General features: G+C 44.4%; 2 protein-coding genes across 2 annotated transcripts in view; both read right to left on the bottom strand.

Moving 5' to 3' along the window:
* The window catches only part of MPP1 (membrane palmitoylated protein 1), a 57,915-nt gene that overhangs the window by 43,293 nt on the left and 814 nt on the right, over positions 1-13,808 (bottom strand). The window contains exons 2-3 of the mRNA XM_021708273.1: positions 9,849-9,851; positions 4,012-4,017 (exon numbers count right to left, since the gene is read on the bottom strand). The gene's annotated coding sequence lies outside the window, so the exon portion shown is untranslated. The remainder of the gene's footprint in view (positions 1-4,011; positions 4,018-9,848; positions 9,852-13,808) is intronic.
* LOC103250918 (coagulation factor VIII-like) overlaps positions 10,848-13,808 on the bottom strand; it is a 24,041-nt gene continuing 21,080 nt past the window's right edge. Inside the window, exon 5 of the mRNA XM_008049495.2 lies at positions 10,848-11,062. Within this exon, the coding sequence (XP_008047686.1) occupies positions 10,907-11,062 (156 nt within the window). The 3' untranslated portion in view covers positions 10,848-10,906. The remainder of the gene's footprint in view (positions 11,063-13,808) is intronic.

The raw sequence follows: 13,808 nt of genomic DNA, 5'->3' as shown, positions 1-13,808 counted from the left end.
AAAAAAAAAAAAAAGAAAAAAAAAAAATAGCCGGGCATGGTGGTGCGTGCCTGGAGTCCCAGCTACTTGGGAGGCTGATGCAGAAGGATTGCCTGAGTCCAGGATTTCAAGGCTACAGCGAGCCATGGTCATGTCACTGCATTCCAGTCTGGGCAACAGGGTGAGACCCTGACTCAAAAAAAACATTTTTTTTGAAAGTAGATGCACCAAGATGTTAACAATGTTTATTTCTAGGTGCTAAGATGATAGGTGCTTTTTCTGTCTTGTGTATCTTCTGAAAAATGTGTTACTTTTATAATCAAAACAGTAATAAGGCTATTCACATTTTCCAACTGCATCTTTTGAAGGAGAAAATGAAGGCAAAGATAATTTAAGATGAAAGACAATTTAATTTTAACCGATAGATGCTTTCTCATTGTAAGCACATAGCTCACTCTCCACCCCTTGGAATCTAGCAAGCCTAAACGCTTGCCGTGTTGAATCTTCTGGATCTTCACTGGACTGGCTCAGCCACAAGAACCCTGGGAACGGAAGATAAAATGGTGAATGCTGAAGTAAGTTTAAATTCCTATACACTCTCCTGGTCTACATGGAGTCACTAAGCGATTGTATTACCTTTCCCAAGATTGGATTTTCGACAGGTTTTTCTCTTATTATGAAGCAAATAATTTCATACAGACAAAATGCTTTGATGACTTGAGAAAAGAAGAAGAATGTGTTTACAGTACTGTTGGGATTGGAGATACTGGTAGAAGTGTGGTCAGATTGTTTTTCTTCTTCTGTTTTGAAAATATCTTTTTTTTTTTTTTTGAGTTGGAGTCTCACTGTCGCCCAGACTGGAGTGCAGTGGCCGCTCCCGGCCACCGCAGCCTCGACCTGCTGGACTCCGGCAATCCTTCCTCCTCAGCCTTCCAAGTAGCCGGAATTACAGGCGTGTGCTACCACGCCCGGTTAATTTTTTGATTTATTGTAGAGATGAGGTCTTGCCTGCCCAGGCGGGTCTCGAACCCACGGGCTCAGGCAATCCACTCACCTCAGCCTCCCAAAGGCGCGGGATTACAGGCTGAGCCACCGAGAAGGTATAATTTTTAAAATATGCTAATTAGGCTGTACACGGTGGCTCATTCCTGTAATTCCAGCACTTTGGGAGGCTGAGGCAGGAGGATCACTTGAGGCCAGGAGTTTGAGACTAGCCTGGACAACATAGCGAGACCCCGTCTCTACAAAAAAATAAAAATATTTTAGCCAGGTGTGATGGCACAAGCCTGTAGTCCCAGGTACTCGGGAGACTGAGGTGGAAGGATCGCCTGAGCTCAGGAGGTTGAGGCTGTGGTGAGCCAGGATTGCACCACTGCACTCCAGCCTGGGTGAGAGTGAGACTCTCACTCAAAAAGAAAAGAAAAGAAAAAGTGAGCCGGACTCGGTGGCTCAGCCTGTAATCCCATGCTTCGGGAGGCCGAGGTGAGTGAATTGTCTGACCCTGCGGGTTCGAGACCCGCCTGGGGAACTTGGCGAGACCTCATCTCTACAATAAACCAAAAACTAGCCGGGTGTGGTAGTGTGTGCCTGTAGTTCTAGCTACTTGGAAGGCTGAGGCGGAAGGATCGCCAGAACCCAGCAGGTCGAGGCTGCAGTGGCCGGGAGTGGCCACTGCACTCCAGTCTGAGTGATGGAGTGAGTCTCCAACTCAAAAAAAAAAGAAAAGGAAAGAAAAAGTGTACTAATCACACAATATGGTTTGTGGCAGAAACAGTGGAAAGTTCAGACAGACAAGAATAAACATGAAAATAAATAACAACAACAACACTTAACCTATTGGCTACCACAAGGAGAAAACCAATGTCTAATACTTTGGTTAAGTTTCTAGTGGCTTTACCCCTGTACAATGAGTTTTTAAGAAGAAATTGGATTAAACTATATATCTTCTACAATAATCTGCTTTTTCCTCTTAACGATATTTCATGAATATGTTTCCATGTAATGTTCCTTCTACATCCAAATTTTGGTGAGTATTTAACACTCATTGTATAAATGTGTAATGCTTTCTTTTTCTTTTTCTTTTTTTTTGAGTTAGAGTCTCACTCTATTGCCCAGGCTGGAGTGCAGTGGCACGTTCATGGCCACCCCAGTCTCAACCTGCTGGGTTCAGGCAATCCTTCCACCTCAGCCTTCCAAGTAGCTGAAACTACAGGACGCGCCACCATGCCCGGCTTTTTTTTTTTTTAATCTATTGTAGAGATGAGGTCTCACCAAGCTGCCCAGGCTGGTCTCGAACCCGTGGGTTCAGGCAATCCTCTCACCTCGGCTTCCCAAAGTGGTGGGATTATAGGTGTGAGCCACCGTACCTGGCCTGCAATGCTTTCTTTAGCCAACCCCAGACTGATGGGCATTTAAGGACATACGTGAAATGTGACTAAAAACCAATAAGTATTGCTGAAAGTAACACTCAGCTGCTATAACAAACAACCCTGAGACCTTAGTAACTTACAATAAAAGCGTATCCCTCACTCATGTATCATTCTATGTAGGTTAACCTCCCATTCATGAGGTGATTCAGGGATCTCAGCTTTTTCCAACACGTGACTCCACCATTTTGGAGTCCTTCACGTCAAGCCATGTGTATGTGGAGACATGCGTAGGAAATTTTATGACTAGGCCTGGAAGTGTCATACTCTACTTTTGCCCATATTTTCTTAGCCAAATCTCAGTCCCATGATCTCAGCCTAACTGCAAGGAAGGTTGAGGAATGTAACCTTATTCTGTGCATGAGAAGAAAGAACAGGATTGATGAACATAAAATCAATCTCTGCCACAGTCTATGTTTCTGATCACCCATTATCTGTTTCACATTTTAATACATGGAACACATGGAAATATGCCACCCAGATTCCCCCTTGAGAACGGCCTCATCTCCCTAGCTGCAGAGAGTGTTGTCAGGAGACAACCTCTAGCTCTTAGCTCTTTCAGAATTTGCCTCAGCTGCGGAGAGCTGCCTTGTACTTTCTAGGGCAGTCCACATCCAGTAACTCATTGAGATGGAGTTATGGAAGCCAAAAATCCTTTCCCCAAGACTAAAATTTCATTCATTCCTGTATCCGGCTCAAAGTCCAGAGTACCTGGGCAATGACTGGTTCTCTCAAGTCTGGATGTGACTCTGCTTGGTTAAGTGACCTATGAACTAACAGCAGTTATCTGCCCCAATCGCCACACCCCATGGCAATGAAGGAAACAGCAGAAGATAACCACCATGAACATCCCATCTGGGAAGAGGAAGAATGAGAGACACACAGCAGCCACTGCTCAGTAGCAATCCTGGAATCCTGCTGAGCAGACACTCATTAGGCCCACTGTCCAGCCTCTGGGAGGCTCTTCTGGTCCCTTATTCTCAATGGCTCCATCTGAAACAAGTGGTGGGGGGTAAATATTGTTTACAACCGATGACTCATTTATTTCTGACTGATAGTTTCTTTTGCTATAAGCTTCTCTCAAAAACTTAGCTGACTCCTAATCGATTTGCCTCCAATCGGTTGCTTCCTAGGCACAGTTCTTAACCCTGTTATCATGAGCCATAGGTACTGCCACACCCTGAGTCTAATCTTTGCCCTCAGCCACTTTACTAGATAGTGAGGTTTGAATAGTCCCATCACACAGGTAATTTAGAAACAGTTTGATTTTTAACCCTGCAGGGTCCTACATTTCTACTCTTTTATTCCCTTTTATTTCTTCTTGCAAACCAGCCAACTGTTTCTTGACCTCATCTATTTTAACGCATAGCACTGACCTACCAACTCATAATTTTTTTTTTTGAGTTGGAGTCTCACTCTGTTGCCCAAGCTGGAGTGCAATGGCATCGTCACGGTCACCACAGCCTCAACCTGCTGGACTCAGGTGATCCTTCTGCTTCAGCCTTTCAAGTAGCTGTTACTACAGGTGCACACCACCATGCCTGGCTAATTTTTTGATTTATTGTAGAGACAAGATCTCACCATGTTGCCTAGACTGGCCTCAAACCGCAAGCTGGGCTTGGGCAATCCTCTCACCTCAGCCTCTCAAAGTGCTGGGATTACAGGTGTGACTCACCACATCTGGCCCCGATTTGTACTTTTTAAATTGTCTTATTTCTCTCTCTAGCAAGCAGGACAGAGACAGGCAAATAGTCATTTCTCGGTCAATACTGACTGAACAAGCAAAATTGTTTCTGCCACGAACCGTATTGTGTAATTATTTAAATATTTTTGTTCTCATGAATCTCTTTGTCTTCATGTGATCCATGTAGATAAATATTTTGGTAAAATTTCAGACTATTTAGAGCACAGCTAATCATATCCTTTCCATGTATAATTCCTTAGCCAAAGGGAAGAAAAATGTTAAGTGCTGCTGCACTCCACTCTGGGCAACAGAGTGAGGCTCCAACTCAAAAAAAGAAAAAGAAAAAGAAAAAGAAAGGCCGGGCTCTGTGGCTCAACCTGTAATCCCAGCACTTTGGGAGGCCGAGGTGAGCGGATTGCCTGAGCCTGCGGGTTCGAGACCCACCCGGGCAACTTGGCGAGACCTCCTCTCTACAATAAATCAGAAATCTGCCGGGCGTGGTAGCGCGCGCCTGTAGTTCCAGCTACTTGGAAGGCTGAGGGAAGGATCGCCGGTGCCCAGCAGGTCGAGGCTGTGGTGGCCGGGAGTGGCCACTGCACTCCAGTCTGGGCGACCGAGTGAGACTCCGACTCAAAAAAAAAAAAGAAAGAAAAAGAAAGCATTACACATTTATACAATGAGTATTAAAGTAAAGAAGACTTTTTTTGAGCAAGCAGGACTCATTGAGAGGACAGAAAAGTTCCCACAGTGGGAGGGGACCCGAAGGCGTTGCCGCAGAAGACTTTCTGAAGGGGCGTGGCATGGTCTTGCACAGCTTTGCTCTCAGAATCACCTCCCTTAAAACTTGCTCTTAGCTACAGACGTGCAGCTGGTAAGGAGCCCAAGCACGTCCCTCCTTCCACGGTTCCCTTCCCCCAGAAGCTTACGTGCAGCAGCAAAGGATTGACATCAGTACCGTGGTGACAAGAAATGCAATAACGGCTGCTGGCGGTAAGCCGCTCTTGATGAGCTCCCACAAGTAATAGAGGATGTTTTTCAGCCAGGACCCGCCATTGCCTAAAGAAAGAGCATAGCCATTCATTGAGAAGTCAAGTAAGTGGTGGGAATAGGATTCGAACCCGAGTTCAAGCTCAAATAGCTGTCCTAGATCTCATGTTCTCATGTTGAGGAGATAATTTTTTCCAAAGGTATTCTTGTAAGTCAAATGGGAACAAGGTGAAATGAGGCTAAATCCAAGTAATCAAGAGGGGACTAGGGAGAGATGAGGGCAGAGAAGTAACTAGGACGTAATCTGACTTACAACTTACCAAGATCTCTTTGGCTATCTTAAGAGTCATTTTGAGTATATGGGGTACGTTGCAAAGGAGAAGCATGAAGTGGTAACAAGAAAGTCCTTATGAAAGTGTTGCTGCCTACGCTGTGTCTGGGAGTTTGAGGAAGAGGCTGGGGCCAGTGTCTCAGGAAGAGGAAGAAGAAGATGCTGATGAACATAAGGCTGGAGATGTGGGTCTTTTCTTTAGGAAGTGGGAGAAGAAGGGGAAGGTACTGGGATTTGACCCCAAGGAAAGAGGCGGGGGGAACCAAACATGTCTACATGGTGGCGTTGGGAGGGCTCAGCGTGTACCTGCATGTTGGAACCTACACTGTGGATCAGTGGACCAACAGATTTATTTCAGATTTCACTTCCTTTGTCTAGTTTTTCCTGATCGCTTCCCCAAAACAATTGGAATTATTCCCTTGTCCTCTGAGAGCACTGATTATCTTCCACGGAAGGTTGTCCTCTATGGCCTTTTCTACCTGTCGGTGAGCTTGTTGATAACAGGCTGTTCAACTCCTAATCCACGTTGTTCATTAAAGGGCTTGGAGGACCTAGTGGGTATGTTAATGCTTGTTGAACTAAATTCAAGCAACCCAGAATAGTTGGCTTTCCTGTGACATCGTGTTTAAACGTGAAGTCAGGCCGGACGCGGCGGCTCATGCCTATAATCCCAGCACTTTGGGGGGCCGAGGTGAGAGGATCACCTGAGCCCGCAGGTTCAAGACCGGCCTGGGCAACTTGGCGAGACTTCATCTCTACAATAAATTAGCTGGGCATGGTGGCGCACACCGGTAGTTCCAGCTACTTGGAAGGCGGAGGCGGAAGGATTGCCTGAGCCTGGCAGGTTGAGGCTGCGGCGGCCAGGAGCGTGACACCGTCCTCCAGCCTGGGAGACAGAGTGAGACTCCAATTCAAAAACAAAACAAAACCAAAACAGAAAAAATAAAAAATAAATAAAATAAACATGAAGTCAACATTAGTTTTTCCCGACCTGATATGGGAACCGTAAGCCTTATGAAGACAGGAACATTCATCCTAACCGCAAACACACCCCGTGAGCGTGGCTTCAATCCAGTTTTGTCTTGTATTTCAAAGGCAGATGAAGGCGAAGGAGAAGAGGCTACTGTCTCCAGCAAGAGGCAAGTCAGAGAGCACAGCAGAAATCCAGTGTTCAGCAGCTTCTGCAGTTCCATGGACCTTGACTTGCAGCGTACTCAGCCAAGGGGAGCTGTCTTTGTCCTCAGCCCTTTCCACGGCAGTTTTGTCTGAAAAGTTAGAAAATGGAGGCTTCATTCTTATTGCAAGGTGCTTCTCACTCATCGTGAACACCAAGATAATTCACTTTGATTCTTCTTTTTCTCTCCTACGCTTTATCGGTCTGAAAAAATCTGCTCCGCTTTATCTACAAAATGTATCCGGCATCCTGCAATTCACAGCATTTCCACCGCTACCCACCATCGTCTCTGTCTTCCTGCTTCCATCCTCGTCTCCCTTCAGCCTCTGCTCCACTGAGCCGCCAAAGAGATCTTGGTAAGTTGTAAGTCAGATTACGTCCTAGTTACTTCTCTGCCCTCATCTCTCACTAGTCCCCTCTTGATTACTTGGATTTAGCCTCATTTCACCTTGAATATGTTCCTACCTTGTGGCTTTTTCACTTGCTGTCCCCTCTCCAAGGAATGCTTTTCCCCTAGATATTCTCAGGACTAGCGAGAATATCGCACTAGTCCTCCTTCGGGTGCTCAAATATCACCTTCTCAGTGAGGATTTTCCTGAGATTTCCTTATTAAAATTGTACCACTCTCCCAAAAACTTCCTAATCACCTTATCTGCTTGATTTTCCTCCAAAAACCTCATCAGAATATAGTATAAAATACTTTACTTGTTCATTATATGTTTCTCTTGACTATATAATTTGTAAGCTCCTCATTTAATACATCCAACTAGAGAAGCTGAAAAAGCGGAATCTTTCCTTTCCCAGTCATCTTTGCAGTTAGGCATGGTTGTGTAACATAGCTCTGGATAATGAAATGTAATAGAAATCTGATGGAAAGACATTTTTTTGAGTCGAGGTCTCACTCTATCACCCAGGCTGGATTGCAACGGCACGATCATGGCTCACTGCAGCTTCGACCTCCTGGGCTCATGTGATCCACCCACTTCGGCCTCCCAAGTAGCTGGGACTACAGGCCCCTGTCACCACACCCAGCTAATTTTTTGATTTTTTATTTTTTGTAGAGATAGTGTCACTATGTTGCCCAGTGCTGGTTTTGAACTCCTGGGCTCAAGCTATCTTCCTGCCTCAGCCTCCCAAAGTGCTGGGATTACAGGTGTGAGCCACTGTGTGCTGTCTTGATAAAAGAGAAGGTGCTACCATTTTCCCTTTGTGCTGCCTTGAACATTGTTTAAGACGTGTTGCCTGAAGTTGGGGCAGCCATCTTGTAACCATTAGGCAATATCCATGAGAAAAAGGTCAAGAAAATGATGTATATTCTGTCTCTTACAATTTCAAGCCACTAAAGTGACACCTGTATCTACTTACTTCTGGACTGCTTGATATGAAAAAAATAAACTCCTATTCGAGCCATTATAATTTGTGATTTCTACTACTTGAGACATTTATACTTGCTGCTGTTTTGTTTTGCTTTTATGAGTTGGGGTGTCACTCTGTTGCCCAGGCTGGAGTGCAGTGGCATGATCACGTCTCATGGCAGCCTTAATCTCTTGGGCTCAGGCAATCCTCCCACCTCAGCCTCCTGAGTAGCTGGGACGATAGTTGTGCACCACCACTCCTGACTAATTTTTTGGTTTTCTTTTTTTCTGGAGAGATGAGGTCTCAAACTCTTAGGCTCAAGCAATCCTCCTGCCTCGACCTCCTAAAGTGCTGGGATTATAGACTTGAACCGCCATGCCCCACCAAGTTGACACATTTATAACTGATATACTCATCTACTGTTTGATACGCCTTAAAGAGACCCATGTCTGATGGAGAACCACTTACCTGAAAATTGACTTAGCAGCCAAAAATTCAACGAAGCCAATGAATTAAGCCTGTCTTTACAGTGCAGCTGTTTTCCGAAGAAGCTGGCCAGAGCCTTCCCCTTAAGTCTCTGAAGTTCCAAATAGAATTCCACTATTCCTTATGACATCATCAGCTACATTTAACCCTCTCCCAGTCTCTCTTTGACAGCTAAGCACACAGACATCTTTTTCTGTTTATGCATAAACATCTGTGATAGAAAACCCATCCTCACAGTGGTTGTGCCCTCTCCCTCTTAGGCTTGAAGAATTCTAAGATATTTTATTCATCATATGGCATCTACTACATCTTATAATAGTGTATATATGGAACTTTAATAGATGATAATGGCGGCATTTTATATCAGTGGGGAAAACAAGATTATTTAATATGATGTTGGAATGATTGGCTATTTGTTTATTCGTTTGGATGCATCAAAATGAGACCTCTTTGCTACACTATGTGAAAATAAATCATATATAAAATCTGAATGGATATTTTTATAATCTTGGTGTAGAAAAAGCTACTCTAACTATGTCATAAAATCCAGAGCCATAAATGGAAATGCTGATACATTTATGACATAAAACATAAACCTTTCAAACAGCAAGACATTGTTTAAAAAAGGTAAAAGACGAATGACAAATTAAGTAATAAATTTCACAGCTTATATGGCAGACATTAGATTAAGATTGTTATTATACCATACAAATAACTCTTACAAACCAATTTAAAAAGAAAAAAAAAAGTTCTCCATAGAACTAGCAAAAATGACATATCAGTCAGGGTTCTATCAGAAAACAGAGCTACTAAGAAATATATAGACCCCCCCGCCTTCTTTCTGTGTCCTGATGGAAACTCGTGGAGTTCCTTGACCACTCTGTGACCAGCCAGCTGGCAGGTTTTTCCCAACAGGCCTGAACCAAAACCAGGCCCTTGAACATTCCCAGGCACTGATAAAAATATCTAGGTTGTTGCGCAAAATGCTGGAAGAAACTGGCCCTGGCCCTGAGCCAAATTCCTCTAAACTCTAATTTAAAATCCACACCCTGACCCCTTGCTGCAGACATACCTGGGTAGAACAGGTTTTTTCTCTCACTGCAGCCCTCTGTGTGAAAGTTCCCCTAATAAATGCTTTGAACCCATCATCCTAGTATCTGGGGCTTCTTTCTTTGGAATCTCTACTGGCACTATCTCAGGATGGTGTGGGGAACTCATTTGTGGGAACACCACTTTGGGGGAGATTCCTATTGCAGGTCTGGTAGGATGAAACAGATTATAGGGAACTGCCTTCTGCAATTCTAAGAATTGTTTAAGCAGTCTATGATGTGAGGCTGTTGCGTCTGTGTCTGCTGTTGGGGCCTGAAGTCCACGGGGCAGACAGTCAAGAAGGGAAGATGAGGTGAAGTCAGAGAAAGCAAGCACACACTAGAAGCCTGCAAGAACACGTTGGAGCCCACGAGATGGATGAAAACCTGCTTTAGTCTCGTAATATCGCCAGGCTTCCAACTGTGATGTTGGGGTAACCTGCATGAGAAAGGAGTTTTGTGCTCATTGGCACTGTGAACACCATGTGGAAACAGCAGCAAGAATCATTAAGCATTGTGGTAAGAGCATGTAACATGAAATCTGCTGTGTTAACAACTGTTTAAGTGCACAAAATGGTATTGTTACCTACAGCCACAGTGTTGTGCTTTATGCCCATTGAACAGCAACTCCCATTTCTTTCTGTCTCTTTCTCTCTCTCTCTCTGGGCTCTTCTCCTGGATTGAGGCTCCATTTCTTAGTTCTTTTAGTTTGTTCAGCTTCTCATGAATCGTATCATTCTTCTCTGAGTTCAATTTAATACGGCTTTCTATGTCACTAATCTGCTTTTCTAAAGTGTCCATTCTACAATTTGGTGCCTCTATTTGTTTTTGTTTTTGTTTTTTTGAGTAGGAGTCTCACTCTGTCGCCCAGACTGGAGTACGGTGGCCGCTCCCGGCCACCGCAGCCTCAACCTGCTTCCGAGTAGCCGGAATTACAGGCACGCGCTACCACGCCCGGCTGATTTTTTGATTGATTGTAGAGATGAGGTCTCGCTGCCCAGGCGGGTCTCGAACCCGCGGGCTCGGGTAATCCACTCACCTCAGCCTCCCAAAGGCGCGGGATTACAGGCTGAGCCACCGAGCCCGGCTTCTATTTGTTTTAAAAATATAACCGCTCACGTTTTTCTTTTCAGGGTACAAACACAAGTCTCAAAGACATTTGTTTGTGTCCATATTTTATTTGACTCATTATTGAGGAAGACAAAAGAGCACTGGAGAAATAGAGATCTGCATACAATGTAAAAAGGATGCCATGATCATTAAGTCAGACATAAGAGTGGCTGACCTTTTACAGGTAATACAACCACTTCAACTTTGGGGTCAACTCCTCTAGCCTCAAGTTAGGGAGTGACTGGAGCTGAGGTGGGCGGGGTGGGGGCCAGGTGGGTTCTATCTTCAGTAGAGCTGCTGTGCCTCACAGCCCAGGACCTCCAGCCTCAGGGCAACCTGGTGCACCCAGCTCTGGGGGTGAATCCGAAGGTAGCGAGTCAGCAGTGGAGGATCTAGAGAGTTCACCACAGGTGTGAAGGAGTCTTGGTTTCCCTGAAAAACCTGAAAGAGGAAGGATAGCATTCATTAGTTATCTGAAGGAAAACACTCCAGCCTCCCACCAGACGCCTCAAGCCCATCAGCCTCCTACTCTGCCACGCATCCAGAGCTCCCCATCTTAACCCTGCCCCTCCTTGGCATCCATCTCAATGCCCACTGCAAAGCACAGACACTTTTCTCCAATTCCTTCTAGGAGTCCAGGACTGAATCCTGGAAGGTGACTGAATGACTCTGTGTTCCACACATCTGGGCCAGGGAGTGTAGGTGTGACATCTAGAATCAAGAGTGCCCTGCTTTGGAGGCCTTTGTTCTAGCCAAGCCTTATATCCAGGCTTAATTTAAATTTTTGTATAAGTCTGCAATAATCAAAACAGCCTGGTATAGGTACAAGAACAGGTATATAGACCAATGGTACATAATAGAGATTCTAGTAGCAAAACCTCAATTTCTCAACTCATCTTCAGCAAAGCCTCCACCAACAACCGTGGGGAGAGGAAAACCCATTCAGTAAATGGTCTGGGAAAACTTGCTGACCACATGTAGAAGAATGAAACAGTACCAGCACCCCTACCTAATTTTACCTTGTGTACCTCCGTATACATTTCAATCTAGTTATCTTATTTATACTGAAACAGAGTTTGAAATAAACTAGGCTACTTCTTAGTAGAACATGCTAATTTCAGAGAAGCTAGTTATTTTTTTGTTTTGGTCCTAAAAACAAGTATAATAAAAATAAAACCTAGGACCGGGTGTGGTGGCGCACATGTATAATTCTAGCACTTAGGGAGGATGAAGCGGGAGCATCACTTGAGGCCAAGAATTCAAGACCACCCTGGGCAACATAGCAAGACCATATTTGTACAATTTTTTTTGTGTTGTTGTTAGCTAGAGCTGGGTGCGGTGACTCATACCTGTTATTCCAGCACTTGGGGAGGCAGAGGTGAGAGGATTGCCTGAGCCCAGGGGTTCGAGACCAGCCTGGGCAACTTGGTGAGACCTCGTCTCTACAATAAATAAAAAAATTAGCTGGGCGTGGTGGTGCCCACCTGTAGTTCCAGCAACTTGGAAGGCTGAGGCAGAAGGATCACCAGAGCACAGCAGGTCAAGGCTGCGGTGACTGTGAGCATGCCACTACACTCCAGCCTAAACTATACGAGACTCCAACTAAAAAAAAAAAAGCAAAGTTAGCTGGACGTGACGATGTGTGCCTGTAGTCCTAACTGCTTGGAAGGCTGTGATTGTGCACTCCAGCCTAGACAGTAGTGAGGCCTTGTCTCTAAACAAAAATCAATGAAATAAAATAAAACCTAGATACTTTACATAGTTTAATGAATGTTTATGGTTTTATAGTAGTGTGGGCCTAGACAGGAAATTGAGACCTAAGCTTGGTTGCCTGGAATACTTTCAATAGGATTGGTATCTGTCATGTCTCTTTTAAGTCTACTTTTTAACATAGAAGAGATCCCTAGTCTCTGATCTTTTTTTTTCCTTCGTTACACTTATATTTCGATAGTCCAGGACATTTGTTTTATAGGATGTCCCACATTCTAAATTTGAATGACTGCTTTCTTATTATTAGATTTTTAGTTAACACTGAGTAGGGGATATGTCATGCTCACTGCATCACATCAGGGCACATGATGCCAGAGTGTCCCATTATTGATGATGCTAAGTTTGACCACTTAGTTAAGATGGCGTCCACCCAATCTCTGTGTTGTAAAGGTAGCCGTTCTCTTTTCTAACAAACAATCTGTGAGGTGATACTTTGAGACTGTTCAAATATTCTGTTTTCCAACAAGCTTTCATCTAATGGTTTCTGGCATCCATTAGAGTTCCTTACAAGTATTCAATAGCAGATTGACGGCTGCAAGTTGACTTTTCCAATTTCGTCACTTCTTCTCCTCCCCTCTCTCTACTTTTTGTTAAACTGTGATTATGGACTCTTGGATTATTTTTGATGCTCAAATTTGGCCAATAGGAAGGCTTTCAAGTAGCTTCTCTGTTATTTTTACATGGCTCCATCAGTCTGAGTGCGTGCTTGTATTCTGGCACATCAAGATGTTCCGAGAACACCTGGTAGTTTCCTTACTTCATCTTGGAATCAGTCATTTCTCTAAGGAGTCCTGATTCTTTTTTACCGGGAAATGGTAGTTAGACACCAAGATCTGGGTCTGGGATATATTAAACGCTACTGCAGTGTAATTACTTCTAGGTCCTCTCAGTGAACAGTGCTAGGAAATATATTTCTTGAAATACCTGAGTTCTGAATGATACTTCTAATTCAATCCTAATATTCCCTGTATTAGTTTGTATTAGATTTCTAGGGCTGCTGTAACAAATGACCACAAACTTGGTGGCTTAAAAATAAAAGAAAAATTTTTGTTTTTTGAGTTGGGGTCTCACTCTGTCACCCAGACTGGAGTGCAGTGGCAGCCTCGACCTGCTGAGCTCCGGCGATCCTTCCGCCTCAGCCTTCCAAGTAGCTGGAACAACAGGCGTGCGTTACCACGCCCGGCTGATCTTTTGATTTATTGTAGAGATGAGGTCTTGCCAAGTTGCCCCACTGGCTCAGGCAATCCACTCACCTCAGCCTCTCAAAGCACAGAATTACAGGCTGGGCCACTGAGCCCGGCTAAAAATAAAAGAAACTTTATGCCGGGCTCAGTGGCTCAGCCTATAATCCCGCACCTTGGGAGGCTGAGGTGAGTGGATTGCCTGATCCCGCAGGTTCGAGACCCACCTGGGCAAC

The sequence above is a fragment of the Carlito syrichta genome, unplaced genomic scaffold, assembly GCF_000164805.1.
Source record: "Carlito syrichta isolate Samal-C Ts95f unplaced genomic scaffold, Tarsius_syrichta-2.0.1 Scaffold135690, whole genome shotgun sequence".
In the NCBI taxonomy this organism is placed as follows: Eukaryota; Metazoa; Chordata; class Mammalia; order Primates; family Tarsiidae; genus Carlito; species Carlito syrichta.
This window is presented reverse-complemented; position numbering and strand designations above follow the sequence as displayed.